The following is a 20,435-nucleotide window of genomic DNA, read 5'->3' as shown; positions in this document are numbered from 1 at the left end:
TATTGCAACGCCTCCGGGAGCCCACTTCTAGCCATTGATCCTCTTCTCGCACAGACTGTTTGCCTTTGTCATTGGATGTAATTGACGCATGCAATTGATTGCTTGGTTGTTAATCTCCTCGTATATTCATGTGAAGATCATTGCGAGCAAGAAGTTGCTACGACAAAGAAACATCTTGAGTTGATAAATGCCCAGAAATATCAGCATCCAACTCTTTACTTTCTACTATAAAATGACCCAATTGACCATATTAAAGGAATAACCAACAAAAGCAGCCCATTTAAAATTGAAATACGTTCGAGGCAAACCCGGTGGGGCAATGAGTAACCAATTAGGCCTCTTTTTGGAAGTATCCCTAAGCATACATAAACTATTCATGTTCATTGTTCGTACACGAAGTGGCACAAGCACCTTATCAAAACGCTGCATAGTGGGATACAATAGCTGCCGATACATAGGCGGGCAATTCTGCACTTCTACCCACATGGGACATTCTCACGTAAAGATTGTTTCAAATTCAGTCGGATGACGGCGGACACCATGCAATCGTTGTCGTGTTGTGGCACGTGCACAATGTGAAATAAAAACATTCGTCCCACTTTTGACACCTTTTGATGCATGGGAATAAACGTAGTCATGTACATAGTGATATAGCTAGAGCGGCTACTGCGGTCGATATCATGTACATACCTATCCGGGGAGTCGTGGCCCTAGATGTGGCGTTGTTGCATGTTTTTCTACTTGATAAGATGCCTAATTTGGTTTTGTGATGTACATACTCAAAGTGTTTCATGGTGGCATACTCATCTAGCCTATAAAGACTGATGCGGGCAAAAACTGCCGAAAAATAGCAGCTAACAAGCGTCGTCGCAAAATTGCATGGAAAGTGACCCATAATGGAATATTGAGCAAAAATGATGCATATCTATGCTTTTTATGCTTATGCGAGTGATCACACAAATTTAGGGATTTTTCTAACTCTGTTTGGGATTTTTTAGCATTAAAAATGGCCTTTTTTGGGTCAAAAATGAGCTGAAAATGACCTAGTTTAGGTCTAAATTGGTAAAATGGCCCAAAAATTGACACCTCAACTGAAAATGCTGTGGAGAAGAGAGAAAAGGCTGCTTTTAAGAGAAAAGACCTGCAATTTTCCACTACTGTGCAATTGCTTCCATAGTTGCTCAATCTATGTGTAGTGCAGTCCCGCCTCTTTCCAATCTTGTATCTGAGCTTGTAAGGGAGTGAATCAGGGTTTCCCCTTATCAAAATGGTGTGTGGGTTTCAATTTAGAAACTCTTAAATCTCTGCAAAATCAGAAAATGGTCGTCGTGGTGGAAGTTCGTGTATTCCTGTCAACTATGTGATGTTACGACTATGTAATTGGGGGGCGAGGCTACATAATACCATGAAAGAGGTGTGGGTTTTGATTGGAATTTGTACTTGTATGAGCATTGAGGTTTCATGGATGAAAGTTTAGTGTTTTTAATTGCTCTTTTTAAGTAAAATTGGATGTGATTTGGTGACCTTTCATCATAATCTCGACTACGAAAAAAAGCAAATTCCAAGCACGATAGGGAGGGTTTGTGACTTTTCTGTCATGAACGCTCTTAGAATTTAAACCATCTTAGGAAGAGGGCCAGTGATTCTCCATAAACACCTTTTCACAAAGTGTTTGTGACTCTCATCACGAACTCTCACAACCATAGGTTCTACACCTTTCTAGCTAAACCGCACACAACCCGACATTTTTGGTTAACCCGACGTGAAGCTGCTCGGGTGGGAGTTTGCAAATTGATCTACACACTTTGTTAGCGATGGATGAAAATCCAAAGACACACGGGATACACTGTGATCCTGCAATCATGGAGATGTTTCAAGCATTTGCCATGTATATGCAGCAGCAGCAACAAGCGGTAGCAAGAAGCCAAATTTCAACCACCAAAGCAGTGCAATCCATTGTGAAGAGAATTGACCAATTTAATGGCAAGGACATCACAAAGTATCTACGACATTATAAGAAGGAAATGGAGTTGAACCAAGTGTGTGAGGAAGACATGGTCCAAAGTTTTGAGCTAGTTGTGTCACAAAGATCAGAGACCATATTAGGGCAATCCAAAATGCTCATGGAAGAAATTGGGAGCAATTCAAGCTTGCTCTAAAAGAAGACTACTTTATGGAGAACTCTGAGAGGATCACCAAAAGAACTTTCTTAGTCTCAATCGCTAAGCCTAAAGAAGGGATTTCTGCTACAGAGCTTCTCAGAGAGTTTGAGCAACACTATGCTCAATTATCACAAACTGAACAAGCTTCCTTAAACAGAGAGAAGGTAGAACTCTTCCTACAAGCAACGGACAAAGAAATCGAAGAAAAAATAGAGCTTCTTGGAAGACAAAGATACAGACCAAGGTTTGAAGACCGGGTGCACTACTGCACAAGATGCAGTCTCCCTATTGGCAAAAAGGCAACGAAGAAGAGACAAGATGGTGGTGAACAACGGTACTCCGGTTTCTGTTATTTCTGAAAGCCAACCAAAACCTACTATTGCAGCTTCTAAGGGTGATGGATCTATGCTTGAAGAGCTTGTGAAGGGCATACGTGAGCTAAAATTAAAGCTAGCAAGGCTTGAGAGAAAAGGGCAAACATCTAGACAGCCGTTAAGTCAAAGACCTCAAAATAGAGAGGGGTTTGTAAATAGGTGCATATGGCGTGACAGCCCAGACCATCCAAGAAGGGATTGTGAAAGCGTCATAGATGCCTTGGGCAAAGATCTTATTTTCTTCAAAGAGGAAAAGATACATCTTAGTGAAACAAGAGAGCCCTTGGCAACCAGCTTCGGCAAAGGAGGGATGAAAAAACTAGTTGAGGACATGGCAACCAGTCATGCTATCTCAATGGTTAAAGCAGCAGCATTTGGCTTGACAGTTGGTTAGGTCATGCTCAAAGGATCAAAATTTATTGAAGATGTGAGTGAGGATGGTAAAGATGTTTGGCCATCTGCGATGGAGTTAGCTATAAAGGGAAAGTTAACAAAAGAAATCTTGTATGAAGCAGGAGATTATATCCGTCTTGAGACAGAGTGGAATCCGGGTGGAATGAACCTGTAGATGCCTTGTTAGTGAATGCCTATATTGCAAAGTGTTAAGCCAACAAGGCACTTGATGAAGAAAAACGTAGGAGAGCAAATAGCGATGAAAGTCCCTCAAAGAGGTCTACTAGAGGTGGAGGAAGAAAGGATCCACGTCCCTCTCAAGATCCCATGTCAAAGAAACCTCCATCACAAGAAGAATCAATGAGGGATGTTGCACCAAAGGAAAAGCAAGATAAAGAGAAGAGCAAAGGAAAAAGCCCATCATACAAGCAGCAATCCGATATTGAAGCTGCCACAAATTAAAAGAAAGTTTTAGAGAAAAGGATCTTAAAAAGCAAAGTGGAGTTTACATTGGAAGAAGTCCTTGGCATTGCAAAGAGAGAGTTCCATGAGGAAATTATTAATATCATAAGAAGAAAGCCACAAGCTTTAACGGAGTCTATCCAATCAGAGGCTGAAGAGAGTGCTTCAGAGACGCATGTGATACGAGTACAACAAAGGGATGAAGATGAGAATGTTGCAAGCTGCTACCAATCTTCGGACGGCAAAAATAGGCCTGTTAAGTTTGAAGATGAAGATGAGGAGGAAGCCATTCATAAGAGCCACTATTCTAGAAACCATTGGGCAAGGGCTACAACAAAAACCTTGGTTAAGGTGGGAGATCTCGAGGAGCCTTATGTGGCCTTGATAGACCATGGTTCGGAGATTAACCTCATATACAAGAGTCTCTATATAAAGGGAAAGTGACCGATTGATACTGACCACGGGTGGATGATTAGGGTTGCAAACAACTCATCTGGGGATCTCTATGATGCTTGTCCAAATGTTCATGTAACCATAGAGGATGTGCAAGGTGAGCAAAATTTCTTTGTTCAAGAGACATCAAGTTATCCTCTAATCCTTAGACAACCATACATCACCGCAGTGCGAATGGAGACAAAAGTACTGGATGATGGATTTGCCTATGCCAGGGTCAAAAGCAAAGATGGAGAACGAATTGTTCAATTCTTGACAGACTACGTGTGTGACCATGAGAGAAATAGTGACAGCTTAAGGGACCATTCTCTACCAAAACCAAGCAAGGAGTTTCGAGATCAAAGGGAAATGAGGGGTTTTGGCTGAGTACCATTGTAAGCAAGAGTGCAATGGTACAGAAAGAAAAAGGTTCTCGCCTGATTCATAGGGAGACGAAGCTTTTTCTATAGGTGCCCTAGTAGCAAAGGATGGATCGGTATCTTTTACGATCCTTCGAGATTTAAAGAAAGGACATAAACAACATGTAAATAGTGTACAAAGAAAATACAAAAACCATGATTTGCTAGATGAGGATGAGTACATTTCAGGTTTCTTTTGTAGATACTATGGGTGATCTCAATGCTATAGCAGTTCTAGGTTTCAACATGAAAATGACCAGGTAAAAGTAACTTCTATGGACATGTATAGAATCATTGAAGCTTCCAAAGATGGGGAGTGCTTCAATGCGCAAAAAGATCTAGAAGTGCAAGTGGAGATAAAGTACAAGACTGTAGCAAAGAAGGTGAAACCAGTGGCATTGCCTTTGCCTATACATTGCAAGGAAAAGATGGATCAAGCTTCTTTGCAACCTAGTCTCCGAGATCCAAAAAGAATTGGGCACAAGTTTATGCAAGAGTCATTGAAGATGTTAAAGGTTGGAAGCAATGATTACTTGACACAGGTTGAAAGGAAATGCTTTGAAGAGATACTCTCCAAGCATGGAAAAACTTTTGCATTTTAGCCACATGGGATAGGGTGTGTGGATCCTTCTATAGTCGAACCAATGGTAATATTCACTATACCTCATGTGCCTTGGAATCTACGACCAATTCCAGTGCCAAAAGCACTCTTGCCAAAGCTTATAGGCTTACTCAATGAAAAGATAAAGATGGGGATTTTGGAGCCTTTGTGTGCTTCCCACTCAAGCAAATGGTTCACAGTACCAAAGAAACATAGAGCTCTACTCTTCATTCAAGACATGCAGCTTGTCAACAAAGTCACAATCAGGAATATGGGTACACGGCCAATTGTAGATGAGTTTAAAGAGGCATTTGCTGGAAAAGCAATATACTCTATGGGAGATTTTTACTCAGGGTATGATCAATTCCAACTAGCAATGGAAAGCACGGACTTGACTACCATGAGAACACCCTTGGGTTTGGTAAGGATGTGCACCTTACCGCAGCGAGCAACCAACGATGTTGCTCACATGATGAATGGTATGATCAAAGTCCTATGTGACTTCATACCTCAAATTACAATGCCCTTTCTTGATGTCAATCAAAGGATGCGCCATAGCCAAAAAAGATGAGGCTCTAGATTCGAGGGGGTGCCACAAATGTGTGGCAAACCACATCAATGATTGTGACAAAACTTTAACAAGGCTAGAAGAAGTGAACCTTACATTATCTGGGCAAAAGTCAATGTTTACAGTTGAAGCAATATTGATACTGGGACATCTTTGTAGTCCTCATCGCCGCCGATCTTGTCCAACTATAGTGGATGCAATACAGAGGATGAAAAAATTATGCATAAATATCACGAAGGTGAGAAGATCTCTAGGCGCATGTGTCTTCTATCTCATATGGATTCCACATTATGCACATGTTGCAGATCCTCTTTATCAATTGTTGAGGAAAAACCCAGGTTTCAATGGAATGATGTACACGTAAAAGCTATGAGAAAGTTGAAGCAATTGTTGTTGTCTTCGCAAACTTGAAAGAAGGTCAACTATGAGTGTGGAAGACCAGTGATTGTGCCAGTGGACACTAGTCCAACAGGGATACGATGGGCAATAGGACAAGACGATGAAGAGAAACACACGTATGTGGTGAGGTTTGGGGCCAAGGTTTTAAGCTCTCGCCAAAGAGCATATCCACAAGTAAAAAGGGAGTTATGGGGAGTGGTTACTGTATTAAAGTGTGACAAAGAGTACTTCATTAGAGCATCCGTAGGTGTGGAGATTGATTGCTTACCACTTCTAGGAATGATTGCAAGTTGCTCTACTACTGACGTAGCTATGCTTAGGTGGATTGCTTATATAAAGTCCCTGAACCCAAAATTGAATCACATTGCAAGAAAAGATAATCCAATGGCAGATATGCTTTGAAGGGCAAGGTATGAAGATGAGGATGATATGATTGATGAGGAAGAACATGTGGGCACAAAATTCTACACAACTTCTCATACAAAATGTGATAATATATGCATTGTATCTTCACTTGGGTCCTTCTCAGAGGAGTTTTACGAGGAAAAATGGTTGTTCATAGGTCGCTACCTGAGTACTTTACAAAAGCAAGCTGATTGGACTGAAGCAGAATTCAAAAGGATCAAAAAGAAAGCATATGGATACTTCTTGAGGGATGGCCACTTATGGAAACATCCTAAAAGAAGAGATGGGACTTCATTGCGAGTAGTATGTGATAAGCCTACTCAGCTTAAAACTATCAAAGAGCTTCATGAAAGCCTATATGCCGGACATCGAGGTGTATGGGCTACTTTTGCCAAGCGAAAGAAAGATATTGGTGGAAAGGCATGTATAAGGATGTAGCAGATTTTGTGGAGTCTTGTGTCACATGCCAAACGTATTCTAATGTATGCCATCGTGATGGATTGCATCTTACGTACCCATTAGCTATGCACTATAAATGGGTTGTTGATCTAGTTATAATGCCTTTTTTGAACTTTGGCAAATGAGATACGTGGTATTTGCACGAGAAGACTTGACAAATCAAGTGGAAGGACATGCATTGAGGACAAAAACAACCGAAACTGTTTGTAAATTTTTGCTTCAAGATGCAATTTGCCGCTACGCCTATGTGGGAAAGATAGTTGCTGATAGAGGTGAGTTGGAAGCAGATGAAGCAAGGGATTTCTCTACAAGAATTGGTATCAAGCTAGCCTTGACATGTGCTATAAATCCACAGGAAAATGGGAAAAGTGAAAGAGGACATCCTCCTATCGTCAAAGCTTTGACTAAGGCATGCAAAGGTAAAATGCGTGAACGGCCAAGGTTGCTACCATATGCTTTATGGACCGACCGTACAACTCATAGCTCACTGATTGGTTACATGCCTACTAAATTAATGTATGGTCAGAAGCCAATCATGCCGATTGAGGATGTCGTTCCTACTTGGAACATATTACCTTGTGAAGATGGCACAAGTAGAGAAAATCTACTTGCATTGCGCGTAAGGCAATTGAAAATAAGACATGAAGACATAGAGATTGCAAAAGCTCGAATGAAGGATGCAAAGAATAAAGAAGGTTTGATAAAAGACATAGGCTTCAACCAAAGCCTATTGAAGAGAGTGATTGGGTCCTAATGTATAATAGTAGCCTTCACAACAAGCACACCACACAAAAAAGTTTGCAAAAAGGTGGTTTGGTCCATTTGTGGTCAAACATGTGCATGGAAATGCTACATATACCTTCGGGGAGCTCAATGGAACAAAGCTCAATGTTCCCATAGCAGGCAAAAGAATTAAGATTTTCAAGAGGAGACATGATAATGCTCCTTTTGATTCACAACAAAATGATGATGAAGAACATAATGACATTGCCATGGATGAGGATGAAGAAGCGAAGGATGATCTTCCAGACTTTGCAGAAGATAAAAATGACATCCAAATATTTATGCATCTTAATGAAGATTAAACACATATAACTAAAATATTGGCAAATGTCGAAGGATGTGCAGGTTCAAAGGGGGTAGATGTCGTGTTGTGGCACGTGCACAATGTGAAATAAAAACATTAACCCCACTTTTGACACCTTTTAATGCATGGGAATAAAAGCAATCATGTACATATTGTGATATATGCTAGACCGGCTACTACGGTCACTATCATGTACATATCTATCTGGGGAGTCCTCGCCCTAGCTGTGGCGTTGTTGCGTGTTTTTCTACTTGATAAGATGCTTAATTTGGTTTTGTGATGTACATATTCCAAGCGTTTCATGGTAGCACACTCATTTCGCCTATAAAGATTGATGCGGGCAAAAATTACCGAAAATAGTAGCTAACAAGCGTCGTCGTAGGAAAGTGACCCAAAATGGAATTTTGATGAAAAATGATGAATATCTAAGCTTTTTATGCTTATACGAGTGATCACACAAATTTAGGGATTTTTATGACTTTGTTTGGGATTTTTTGGCGTTCAAAATGGCCTTTTTTTATTCAAAAATAAGCTGAAAATGCCTTGTTTAGGTCTAATGGCCCAAAAATTGACACCTCATGTCACGCGACACATCCAACCCTATGTGTCCGTGGACAAGCTACAGCATAACCAAGGTTCAGTTTGGTCAAGTCAGTCTAGAATAGGAAGTGATCTGGCACTTTTGTGAGTGTTTGCAGACCGTGCATGACCAGTCACTTAGATTAGATGCATATCCTCCGGTTGCACACAGCATGATCATCAGCATTCCCATCAGAATCCTTCAGGGGAATTTTCCATTGCATTAAACCTATCTTCCCTATTTTTGACATTTTTCACGTATTTATTAAGTGACTTTTGTTGGGAACTAAGTAGGGCAAATTTACTAAGTTTGTATAAATAGAAACCTAGCGCTAGCACTTTCTGGCAGCAGCAGCACCTTGCTCAACATGCGACTTCTCAGCAGGACCGAAACAGCGTGGCCTAGCGTTTTTGCAACAGCATCAAGCTAGCGTTTTTTGCAAGACAGATCAGCCTTGGCGTTTTTGAATTGTAGAGCAACTTCGGCATTAGCAAACATAGCAGATCCACTTGATGACAGCAGATCAGCCCTAGCGTTAGAAGATTTCCACCGCAAGTCAGATTTTCAGCCCTAGCGTTTCTTGCATCTGCCAGGCATTTCAGTGTTTTGCAGATCTACCGCGACGGAACCAACACAAGCACCAGCGTTTTCAGTTTTCAGCACTTAGACATCGCAGAACAAGTCCCAAACCTCGCAAATCTCACCTTCCCGCAGTAGATCCTCGCCGCACGGTCAGATCCCGCGATGTTTGCAGATTCAGTCCCAGAAAACGCAGATTTCAGCATCTGTGTTTTCAGCGCATCGTCGTCGCATCGTCGTCATCAACATCACCACCGACATAGAGTCAGAATTCAGCAAATAAAGATTTGCAGATTTCAGCCCCGTCTCGTCATCGTCCTCATCGTCGTCGACATCATCGGCAAGTCCAAGCATTGTAGAGATTTGTGCAATCAATAGTAGACCGCTCTCGCCATAGAGTGGGGCCTTCGAAGGAGGGTTTGGCAGCATTCCGGTGTCGTATTCTCTTCTCTCTCTATCTCTCAGTCTCAGCACCTTCATTCACAGTGTTCACCACTTTGTTTGTGTCCATTGCACTCTCTCACCAAAGGAACGGAAGGCTCTCCCTTCCGTAAATAAAGGAACCCTTGAGCACAGTTCGGAGCACTCATCTTGAGCAAAGTTCAACATTCACTTCCACTGCACCTTACCTTGGTATCAGAGCTTTGGCAGTGTTCTGTATCACTCAAGGAAAGAACCACAAGAACCACATAGAATTTTTTTTGCTTGTTGCGGTCGCACGTAACCCAAGTCCTCTTGGGCGTGTCGATTCCTAATCGTGTTTTTGAAGAGTGACAGGAAACCGAAGAAAGAAGGGCTTGTCCAACCTCCCCTTGTTTCTCTTTTCACTCATTGAGAGCGGACCGTGCACTTAGCGGCCGGCCAATCAACGTGAGGTGGGAAAAAGCAACCTTGGTGTGAGCGCAAGCCCGCCAAGGGGTGTGCCCGCGGAAAAGAGAAGAGCTCGGGTAAAGAGAAGATCCTTCTCTAACACAGATTGCAAGCTAAAGAAGAACCTCAAGAACCCAAGAAACAAGACCCTCAGGAACCCAAGAACCACAAGAACCCAAGTTCCTTGTGAACTTAAGAACCCAAGACTTCAGCGGATGGTCATCACTCAAAGCGGAATGGATACATCGCTTGGAGGTGGTAAGCATGGGAGTGGCGAAGAAGAGTTTTCCTCACCAGCAGTTTTTTCCGACCCTTCCCCATCTACGCCAAAGATTGCACCAGATCCTATGGCAGCTTTCGACAAGATGATGATGGACAGGAAGATAGAACGTGAAGCAAAAACATCAAAAAGAATGGCAAAAATTGATCGTAAGTACCAAGAAAGAATGGCAACCATAGCGCGTGAGCACGGTGAAAGAGAAGAAAAATTTGATCGTGAGAACAAAGCAAGAATGCAAGAGATGTTGCGACTCTTTTCTCAAGTTCAAGCACAGATGCAAGATATTCAGGAAAAGGAGACTCTCTCAATCTCTTCTTTTCAAAAGCATGGCAAACATGAAGATTTGCATGATGATAAGCATGATGATTTGAATGATAATGATAAGCATGATGATTTGGATGACAATGACAAGCATGATGATTTGCATGATCAAAATGTGATTTCTCACAAGCATGATGATTTGCATGAAGATGATGTGATTGCTCACAAGGATGATGTGTTAGTTGATACTTTCTCTAGTGAAGCTAACCTCATTGCAGATTCGATCAATCACGAAGAACCGATCTTGGCTCTCGAGTCGAGGTCCACAAAACCCCCACAGAAAGATTCGATCAAACAGGAAGAACCGATCTTGGCTCTCGAGCCTAGGTTCAAAGAACCCTCACAAGAAGTACTATGTGTTCGTATGATTAGTCAGCACGCATTGTACGAGTGTTTCATTCGTGATCGTTTCCTGTATTTTAGTCAGCGTCTTTATGTAATCCCTTTTCCTAGGCATGACACATTGTACATTGAGCACAATTCACTCATGGATGAGCACGGATGTATGCGGATTTCTAATGAAAGATGAAATGTTTGCATTCAAGGAAGTCACATTCCATGTCTCTTCCTTGGCACGACACAGTTGTAGAAAGAGCACAAGAAAGTATGAGCACCAAGCATGGGCATTTCCATTGTGAATTGCCACACTGGATTGATTTGGATCAGAAAGACAAGATTAGATCTCATTGTTTGCGTGTGTGTGGTGAACGGTTTGGCACTCCGTCTATTTGTTCATCTACATTGCATGCACAGTCTTTGAGGAAAACGAGATTTTTTCCAGTCACTTTACATGGAATAGGTATGTTCATGTTTTTGTGTTGGAAGTGGTTTCAAGAAATTTCAGCCATGGAGATTCTTGACGAAGGAAGAAGCATGGCTATCAACGAAGTTGAAGCATTGAAGGAGCCACAGAAGACTTTGTTGCTTGCAACGCGGCCCAAAGAAGCAAGCATCGCAGACCTTAAAGAAGTTCAAGTATCGCACGACCCACGCTTCAGAGTGGCCCGACGAAAAGTCCTTTCGAGGATTTCGGATGTTGTTGGCGATCTCCCTGGACGCCATACAATTCGGTACCAGTACCTTACTTTGAAAAGGAGGGGATGTCACATGACACATCCAACCCTATGTGTCCGTGGACAAGCTACAGCATGACCACGGTCCAGTTCAGTCAAGTCACTCTAGAATAGGAACTGATCTGGCACTTTTGTGAGTCTATTCGCAAACCGTGCATGACCAATCACTTAGATTAGATGCATATCCTCCGGTTGCACACAACATGATCATCAACATTCCAATCAAAATCCATCAGGGGAATTTTCCAGTGCATTAAACCTATTTTCCACTTATTTATTAAGTGACTTTTGTTGAAAACTAGGTAGGGCAAATTTACTAAGTTTGTATAAGTAGAAACCTAGCACTAGCACTTTCTGGCAGAAGAGGCAGCAGGAGCACCTGGCTCAACAGGCAACTTCTCAGCAGGACCAGAACAGCATGGCCTAGCGTTTTTGCAACAGCATCAAGCTAGCGTTTTTTTGCAAGACAGATCAGCCTTGGTGTTTTTGCATTGCAGAGCAGCTTCGGCATTAGCAGACATAGCAGATCCACTTGACGACATCAGATCAGCCCTAGCGTTAGCAAATTTCCATCGCAAGTCAGATTTTCAGCCCTAGCGTTTTTGCATATGCTAGGCATTTCAGCGTTTTGCAGATCTACCGCAACGGAACCAACACAAGCACCAGCGTTTTCAGTTTTCAGCACTTAGACATCGCAGAACAAGTCCCGAACCTCGCAGATCTCACCTTCCCGCAGCAGATCCTCGCCGCACGGTCAGATCCCGCGAAGTTTGCAGATTCAGCCCGGAAAACGCAGATTTCAGCATCTGCGTTTTCAACGCGCAGTCGTCGCATCGTCGTCATCAACATCGTCACCGACATAGAGTCAGAATTCAGCAGATAAAGATTTGCAGATTTCAGCCCTTAGCATTCTCAGATTTCAGCCTCATTGTCGTCCTCATCGTCGTTGACATCGTCGGCAAGTCCAAGCATTGTAGAGATTTGTGCAATCAATAGTAGACCGCTCTCGCCAGAGAGAGTGGGGCCTTCGGAGGAGGGTTTGACAACATTCCGGTGTCGTATTTTCTTCTCTCTCTATCTCTCAATCTCAGCACCTTCATTCACAGTGTTACTCTCTCACTAAAGGAACGGAAGGCTCTTTCTTCCGTAAGTAAAGGAACCCTTGAGCACAGTTCGGAGCACTCATCTTGAGCAAAGTTCAACATTCACTTCCGCTGCACCTTACACCTTAATTGAAAATGCTGTGGAGAAGAGAGAAAAGGCTGCTTTTAAGAGAAAAAAACCTGCAATTTTCCACTCTAATGCAATTGCTTCCATGGTTGCTCAATCTATGTGTAGTGCAGTCCCACCTCTTTCCAATTTTGTATATGAGCTTGTAAAGGAGTGAATTAGGGTTTCCCCTTATCAAAATGGTGTGTGGATTTCAATTTAGAAGCTCTTAAATCTCTGCAAAATCAGAAAATGGTCGTCGTGGTGGAAGTTCGTGTATTCCTGTCAACTATGTGATGTTACGACTATGTAATTGGGGGGCGAGGCTACATGATACCATGAAAGAGGTTTGGGTTTTAATTGGAATTTGTACTTGTATGAGCATTGAGGTTTCATGGATGAAAGTTTAGTGTTCTTAATTGCTCTTTTTAAGTAAAATTGGATGTGATTTGGTGATCCTTTCATCATAATCTCGACTACAAAAAAAAGCAGATTCCAAGCACGATAGGGAGGGTTTGTGACTTTTCTGTCACGAACGCTCTTAGAATTTAAACCGTCTCTAAGAAGAGGGTTGGTGATTCTCCATAAGCACTAAAGTGTTTGTGATTCTCATCACAAACTCTCACATCCATAGGTTCCACACCTTCCCAGGTAAAACGCACACAACCCGACACCGTATGCACCATTTGTCCCTCGTACAAAAAGGGTATGCATTGCAACACAAGGTCGCGAGCTTTGCACAACTCGAAAAAGCAGTTCATCAAACCCCCTCCGCCCGTCAAAAATTTCTTCCACAAGATCTTTATTAAAGAGATTATCAAGCCACCGCTGTATGAGGAAGACATGGGGAAGCCTCCCTATAAAGAACAGAATACAAGCCTTATTAGTGAAGCCTGCAAAGGCACGAAGCGCCTCTTTTGTATCAATTGAAGCGTGTAGAACAGCATCTTCTTCACATCCATCAACTTCCAAAGCATGGCCTTTAGCATAGTTATGTAACAAAGAATTAGGAAACCAGAAGAGCACACCCACACACTCTGTTTCAAAAAACACAAAAGCCAAAAACAAAAGCTGCAGCCCCTAAATCAGCACATGCAAACCCTAAAGCAGCACCTACAAATCCTAAATCGGTAGCAATAAACCCTAAAACAGCAGCTGTAAACCCTCATTCAGCAATTGAAAACCCTCTAATCAGCACTTGCAAACCCTAATTCAGCACCTATTAACCTTAAAACAGTAGCAGAAAACCCTAAAACAACCAACAACCGACGCTTATCAACATGACCCTCGAAGAGGAACAAAGAAGACGGATGCAAGCACTGCATGTGAGAGTGACCGGTCTCAAGGACATAAACAATGTGGAGAAAGAGGTCACAAGCCTTACATCCATGATGGGGATGGAGAAGCCTTTGCACACAAAGGCATGGAGGGTAGGTAAGAAAAGTGATGGCACGGGAGAGTCTTCAAAGGGGAGAGCTCTCATACTACGCTTCCCCTCGTTGGAAGAGAAGAAGGAATTCTTGAGGAAGAGCCCTACTCTCAAAAAGACAGGTATTTTGCTCGGTGATGACCTGACTCTCTCACAGCTCGCACATATGAGAGAGGTAATGCCAGAGATTACAGCGGCAAGGGAGAAGGGAAAGATAGCCTTCTACAGAGATGGACGGGTGGTGATTTTAGAGAGGCGCACTACATGACGGTGTGAGACCTATGGGACCACACTGAAGATGGCTACCTGGAATTGTAATGGGTCTATGAGGTTGGACGTGGGTGCATTTGAGGACAGTTTCAAAGACAAGGATATTGTATTCTTCTCAGAGACTCATTAGGCCCCTGGACAGGTAATGCCACATGTGGTGGGATACAGATGGGAAACAGCTCACAGGACAAATGCGAGATCTTAGCATGGGAGTGGAGGTTCAGGAGTAGCAGCAGTGCTATTCAAAGAGGAACTACAAATATTATTGCATATTGTACAAAGAGATGATCATGCTAGATATATGTGGGTGAGACTGAGAGCTGACACAGGTCGATTCCTATATATTGCCATATGTTACTTTCCTCCCAGTACATCAGTGTATGCTGCATCCAGAGGGCAGTCGCCTTTCTCTATTCTAGATAATGACATTTGGGAGTTTTCTAGGGATGGTGATATCATTCTCCTAGGGGACTTCAATGCCCGAACGGGCAACTCGCAGACAGTCTTCTACGACACTTCAGATGAGATGCTTAGAGAGTTGGATGTTGGTGAGTTGGGACTTGACAGATGCTCAGATGACAGAGAGCAGACGGAGTATGGGAGATACCTCATGGAAATGACGACTACACATGGATTAGCCATACTTAATGGCTTACAGCGATTTCCTGGAGCAGCCGATTTCGCATGCTTTCCACACAGACATAGGGCCAGTACAGTGGATTATGTTATGACACAACCGAGCTTTGCCCCCTGCATTCAGAATTTCACAGTGGGAGCCAGACCAGTGGGCAAAGCAGTAGATCATGCTCTCTTGACATTGTCCATTAAATTTCAGTATAGTACAACCCAGACATCAGGAGGCAGGTCACACACCCGCTATACATTTACACCATAGACTGATTTTGCTTATATAGAGAAGATCTAGGACCGTCTATTGGAAGGCACACCTGGCACAAATGGTACAGGCCTCTAAGTAGAGGAGTGCACCACTTACAGACAGTGCATGGGGCTGCATCAGTGGCATACCAACATACTCAACCGGGCAAGAGACGACATTCTGGGAGCATGCCCCAGAATAGTTGGTATGATGAGGAGTGCAGAGAGATGAGAGCCCAGCTTCAGAGGGATCTTCTTTTAGGAGTCATCACTTACAGACAGTCTCAGATTGCTTTCCGACGCCTTGTGCGACGGAAGAAGCGAGCTTACCTAGCTCAGATGGAGCGAGACTTATATCAAATATTCTTGAGTAGGGACTCAGCAGAGGCATGGCGACTCTTCCATGAGCACTCCCCTCCGCCATTGATTACTTCACCTGATGTGTGGGGCCAATATGCGACATCATTATATACGGTTCCTGGACAAGAACCCCTTCCACACCCTACCAAGCCTTGCCCAGCTACGAGCACTTTCTTTACACCTGAGATGGTACAAAGGGCCATCGACAGGATGAGGACCGGGAAGGCATATGATCATGGCGGTCTAGTAGCCGAGCACTTTATACATGCCAAGGATATGTTGATGGACGTTCTCGCAGTGTTGTTCAACCGTGCCATGTGTGAGGGATTACCTGAGACTTGGAGATTGTCTAATATTGTGCCCATCTTCAAGGCTGGTGACTATGTAATCTTCAAGGCTGGTGACCCTACCGCACTATTATGGTTGGACACACATTGGCACAGTTGTATGCATCTATTCTGGAGCAACACTTGAGTAATTGGGCAGAGGGTGAGGGTGTACGAGCAAAGGGTCAGGCCGGCTTCAGGAGGGGTTTCTCCACTCTTGATCATATTCTGACACTCAGGGCCGTCATTGAGGAGGGCAGAGCACATGGGAGACGGATCTATTGTAGCTTTGTGGATTCTCGCAAAGCATTTGACATGGTACCAAGAGCTCGATTGATGCGCAGACTACAGGAGATGGGGGTGCCCATAGAGGTGATTTGGGGGATTATGGCTTTGTATAGATTAATGATGGGACATGTACACACTCCGACAGGGGTATCTGATTTTGTTCACTCTACTATTGGAGTGAAACAGGGCTGCCCATTGTCTCCTGCTCTATTTGGTATGTATGTTGATGAGCTGTCTGATTACATTGACAGAGAGGGTGACACGGGTGCCCAGTTGGCAGGGACGTGGATCCCATTGTTGCTATATGCTGATGATATTGTGTTGATATCTGACTCACCAGAAGGTATGCAACGACGTTTGGATGCACTACGCAGATTTGAAGAGGATGGTGGATTGTGCGTAAACCTAGGTAAAACCAAGGTTATGGTGTTTAACACCACACCGCAATGGGTCAGGAGATCAGTACCTACTTTCAAATATGGTCAGGAGATTGTGGAGTATACAGATGCATACACTTACCTAGGGGTAGTCTTTATTGGGCCGAGATTTTCTTTGAGAAGAGCAGCACAGACTGGGACCTTCTGTAGGCCAGGATGGTTGGAGGCGTATGGAGAAGCCCCTGGTACCTATGATCTCTCGGCTGATTAGAGCCAAGGCTTCCGTACCGCATGATATCATTCGAGCGGAATTAGATGCCCCCCCTATGGAGATTGAAGCGCTTACCAGATCAGTCTCCTTTGTAACAGTCTGTGGGATACTACCAGAGATAGATATGCCAAGGTGGCTCTAGAGTCCTCCACACAATTAGCTCTTAATGGGGATACATCATGCTGGTATGCACACATGGCATCATGGTTTCAGACACATGGTTTCACCATGGACAGGTTGCCTCCTTTTCAATACTCTCTACAGGCACCCTTGAGGTCTCTGACGCGGGTGGAGATTAATAGACTCATTCGTCAGCATCTGATCCAGCTGGACACGAGGAGGACATGGATAGAGCCGATTTTAGGAGTTGGGTACAAAGATGGCTTTCTATAGAGAGCATCTTCTCCACCTCACGGGGGATGGGTTTGTGATTCGACCTAGCTATATGGACACGCATCTTTCTCATGGTTTGCGTTGTGCCATTGGCCAGATACGCACGTCCTCACATCAGCTCGAGATTGAGACTGGCAGATTCAGAGGGACACCAGCAAATAGCAGGATATGCCGCTTAAGCCATCTAGAGCCAGAGACAAAGGTACATTACATATGTCATTGCACAGTGTACTATGAGATATGAGGCCGTTGTCCCTGTCTATTCAGAGAAGGTTTTGGGCCTCTATCTAGGGTCATGAGTTATGAGGATCACAGATGTCTTGGGCTATATCTACTTGAGTTACACAAGCATAGAGAAACTTTACTAAGGAGAGCTGAAGAGAGACAACCCCAAAGACAGATCACAGATTTCTTTCCACTAGATATCGGACACCCAGAAGAACAGACAAAGGAGCAGCCAACAGTGGAGAGGTCTGCCCGCAATATTGGCATTCTCATAGACCCACCATTAATGCTAGGGAGGTCTACACGACCCTGATGGAGAAGAGGAGCTACACAGTTTCAAAGGAGGCTACAGCAAAGGATTCGAGCCATACTTTTTCGTCGTCCAGAGTGCAGATGAAGATGGATCTCTACTTCCCTCCCATATTGTCTACACATTGTACTGCTTAGTTCACACATTTCACGCCTTTCACCTATCACACCTATCAGCTTAGTTTAGGATTCTGCAGTATTTATATTTTGTTATCCTAGTTTAATTTATTTTGTTAATCTGACTTCGTATCGGATACACCGCATTGTAACTTTCTGGTCTCATAGGTCACTTTGGCCTTTTGAAGACGTTAATATTTCATCTCTCTCTCTCTCTCTCTCTCTCTCTCTCTCTCTCTCTCTCTCTCTCTCTCTCTCTCTCTCTCTCTCTCTCTCTCTCTCTCAGTTTAGGACATACAACCAAACGTACAAAAACCGCTTAAGATTCTCGAGGAAAATAAAGCTAAGGGGAACAAAAAACCCCTCAAGGAAAGAGGTAAAGATATATGAAAATGGAGCTGGCTGGAAGTCGAGAGATGAAGATCTGCGAAGGAACCACATAAATCTGCCTAGACACAGAAACTTCTTTAATACCCAGTGATGTAGCACTCTGAAGAAAACGGCGACTTTGTGTGGATCTTCCCCAACTAATCGGTACCTAAACTAGCAGGACGACATAAAGCCAAATCCATTACCCACACCACAAAGAGCAGCCTGTTCCAAACATCTTGCAAAACCTGTTAAAAATTATAAAAACTATCCTCTGACTTGCATAAGCTTCTCCACAAGTCAATAAAAATCCAACCTTCGATAAACATCTTCAACCCTGCAGGACAAGACATGGAGAGGGAGAGGACCGCCACCAACACTGCCAACCCATCCACCCACAGTCCAAAACTACTCCACAACAAAGAAACAAACAGCAAAAACAGACAGACACCAACCACACACAAGCGCGCGCACATGCACAACCACACCTCACACAGGCACACACGATATCCACATGAACAGCAGGCAGAACACACAGAAACAAATCTGCCTCTGTCAGCTTCTCCCTCTGCTACCATCTTCTGCACCTCCTCCTCTTTATCCATATTCTTCTAGCTTTCCTTATTCTGATCTTTTTCTTGCTGAAGACTCATGAGGAGTCTTTCATCTTTCCTAATCACATGCCTACCATCTGACTCCAGAGGTGCCCTAACAGCAGGTGTGCTGCCATACGTTCCTCTCTGCCGCAGACAAAGCAGTAACCCCAACTACTCCAAGACTAGTTGCAATTTCTGACAATCGTGGTAAATACTCAGGGAGAAGACCAAGAAATCTCACTCTTGCTGCAAGACCCTCACCCAGAAAAGAGAGGTCTATGCCCTATCTCATCTATTAGAATAGCACAATGCTCTACCTTCATCCAACGGATGGGCCTCTCTAGCCTGGTATCATGTCTAAACATGAACCTAAAGAAATTTTTGCAAGAGCTGCTCATTGAAAACTCAAAAGAACTCAATATTTCCTGTCTTGCAAAATTGCTCACAATAATGAGGCTTACCCATCCTGTGGCCATCACTGGATCAGCGAACTGGCAAAGCCACCGAACCATCACTGTTCCAACTGCCATACTTTGAGCAGCAAGCAGCATCCACCACTCACCACTATCCCATATGCTCCAGCTATTGAATGAAGTGGAAATAGCACTAGATTCTTCGATCAAAGTTGGTCCATGTCCTTTAAAAAAGTCCTCAATTACTTGGGTAGGGACCTGCAGCACACATTCAAAAAGACAAAGATAAGTAATCTAAGCCCAAATCGCATTCAAAAAAAGACAACGTCTCAGCTACAACCATTTAATGAGTGCTTTCTCTGTTTGCCTTAATTATATTTCAAAAGAGGCCAGAAACGTTGTTCAAATCAACTAGGCATTCCACATTTCAAGGCTTCCACTGCCATTGAGATCACAAACTAAGTTTGTTTCAACTCATAAATAAGATGAAGCCAAAACCTCCAATAAAAGAAGACCAATGACACCTGTTGCCAGTCCCAAAATACCCAGAGCTCCAATAGTTTCTCCAAAGAAAATGGATGCCAATACTGCCACAGTGAGTGGTTGGGAGTCAATAATAACCTGCATTCACCTAAAAAGAAAGAAAGTCAGCCATGCCACAATGTGTGGATACGTATCATACAGGACTAACAAAACAAAATAAATTTTAACTTGATTTGCAGTCTCTCTCTAAAGTCCATGCCCTAACAACAGCAGAAAACGTAAGATAAAGTACTCTGAGCAACAAATACCTCTGCTCACAAGGAGATCATGGTAAGGCATGCTCCCTTGACATATGTGAATAGATACATACAATTTCTGATGCCTTGTCTCAAAAAATAGTGCCCGTAATCTCATAAAGATTCAACACCTCCTAACCGGCTCAACCAAGAAAAAACTGATTGTACACGGTGTGGTCGAGCAACTGGCAGCTTTAGCACGTAGCATAGGACTAGTAGTTCACATGTTCTCAGTCACATACCAGCCAGAATCGCATAGCATGATGTGTGCATGCATGTACATGGGTTTTAATTAAATTGACAAAATTGGTGGACACTCTTAGACCTGGCAGCCCTCTTGCCTCTGGCAGTTTGGCCCATCTTC

General features: G+C 43.3%; 1 protein-coding gene across 1 annotated transcript in view; it reads right to left on the bottom strand.

Annotated features, from left to right (window-relative positions):
• Positions 1-20,435, bottom strand: part of LOC147421731 (nodulin MtN21 /EamA-like transporter family protein) — a 58,492-nt gene that overhangs the window by 3,037 nt on the left and 35,020 nt on the right. The window contains exons 3-4 of the mRNA XM_086502775.1: positions 19,791-19,913; positions 19,341-19,550 (exon numbers count right to left, since the gene is read on the bottom strand). Of these exons, the coding sequence (XP_086358901.1) occupies positions 19,341-19,550; positions 19,791-19,913 (333 nt within the window). The remainder of the gene's footprint in view (positions 1-19,340; positions 19,551-19,790; positions 19,914-20,435) is intronic.

The sequence above is a fragment of the Adiantum capillus-veneris genome, chromosome 27 (assembly GCF_014529385.1).
Source record: "Adiantum capillus-veneris isolate H3 chromosome 27, ASM1452938v2, whole genome shotgun sequence".
Lineage (NCBI taxonomy): Eukaryota > Viridiplantae > Streptophyta > Polypodiopsida > Polypodiales > Pteridaceae > Adiantum > Adiantum capillus-veneris.
Note: the sequence above shows the minus strand (reverse complement) of the source record. Positions and strands in the feature narration are given on the sequence as shown.